This window comes from Pundamilia nyererei, unplaced genomic scaffold (genome assembly GCF_000239375.1).
Source record: "Pundamilia nyererei isolate P.nyererei 1_Seehausen unplaced genomic scaffold, PunNye1.0 scaffold00229, whole genome shotgun sequence".
NCBI lineage: Eukaryota > Metazoa > Chordata > Actinopteri > Cichliformes > Cichlidae > Pundamilia > Pundamilia nyererei.
The window spans coordinates 677272-678490 of record NW_005187630.1 but is presented as its reverse complement, the minus strand read 5'-3'; the positions used below and the strand labels follow the sequence as shown (position 1 = coordinate 678490).

General features: G+C 40.4%; 1 protein-coding gene across 1 annotated transcript in view; it reads left to right on the top strand.

The window, feature by feature from the left end:
- Positions 1–1219, top strand: part of fam169b (family with sequence similarity 169 member B) — a 12176-nt gene that overhangs the window by 1106 nt on the left and 9851 nt on the right. Inside the window, exon 2 of the mRNA XM_005748778.1 lies at positions 805–933. Coding sequence (XP_005748835.1) covers positions 808–933 — 126 coding nt within the window. The 5' untranslated portion in view covers positions 805–807. The remainder of the gene's footprint in view (positions 1–804; positions 934–1219) is intronic.

Below are 1219 nucleotides of genomic sequence, written 5' to 3'. Positions count from 1 at the left end.
GTGTAATGCTACATGTTGTTAGTGTTTTTTAGGTCATTGTTTTGTGGGTGACAAAGTGTGTTTGTCAGCTGTCAACCTTTGCTAGTGTTCTGGAAGAATGAGTTTATTTGAGACCTGAATGAAGTGTTTTGGTAGTTGTAGTGCATTTTGAATGTGGAATGAACTGCTTTGCCAAGCTGACGGTCAGTTAGGAGGATTGTGTGAAGTGTTTTGCAAAAGTGACCTAAGTCTGTAAAAAACTGTAACCCTGCAGTTCCCAACCTTTATTGCACCACGGACCGGTCTATGTCTGACAAGAGTTTCATGGACCAGCCTTTAAGGTGTCGCGGATAAATACAATAAAATAAAACCAGTACCGGTACCAGAAAACAAGAAAATTTATTCATAACACATGGGAAAAGACCCAGGGAAACCAAGTTAACGATAAAAAATAAATAATAAATAAAACCCCTAAATTTCACACTCGAGCCTCAACTCTCGCGGCCCGCTACCAAACGACTCACGGGCCAGTACCGGTCCGTGGCCCGGGGACTGGGGACCGTTGCATTAACTTATGCGCCGATTTTACCGGGAGGACCGGACAGCTTGTGCGGACTCATAATTCATTCTCTCGTGTATTTGCAGTGTTAAATGAAGGGGACGCAGCTTTAAAGATTAACCGTTTTAAAGACAATCTGGTGGTCGCACACGGGAGAATACTAATGTAATCAGATCCATAAAGTCAAGACTCACGTTTTGTTTCTATTTTTTGTATCTTGTGTAAATGCGTAAGTACATCTTAAACATCTGTATCCTCTCCAAGAGGCCATGTACCCTGTAGACCTGCCATCTGTGGATCACAATGACCTGACATCTGCGTCTGAACAGTACATGTCCTCTCTGGAGTCCAGCCCCTGTGATAATGAGTGGTTTCAGTCATCGCAGACCTCAAAGGTACCTAACCACATTTGGGTGACTGATTATTATTGCAAATAATACAGGGAGTGCAGAATTATTAGGCAAGTTGTATTTTTGAGGAATAATTTTATTATTGAACATCAACCATGTTCTCAATGAACCCAAAAAACTCATTAATATCAAAGCTGAACGTTTTTGGAAGTAGTTTTTAGTTTGTTTTTAGTTTGAGCTATTTTAGGGGGATATCTGTGTGTGCAGGTGACTATTACTGTGCATAATTATTAGGCAACTTAACAAAAAACAAATATATACCCATTTCAAT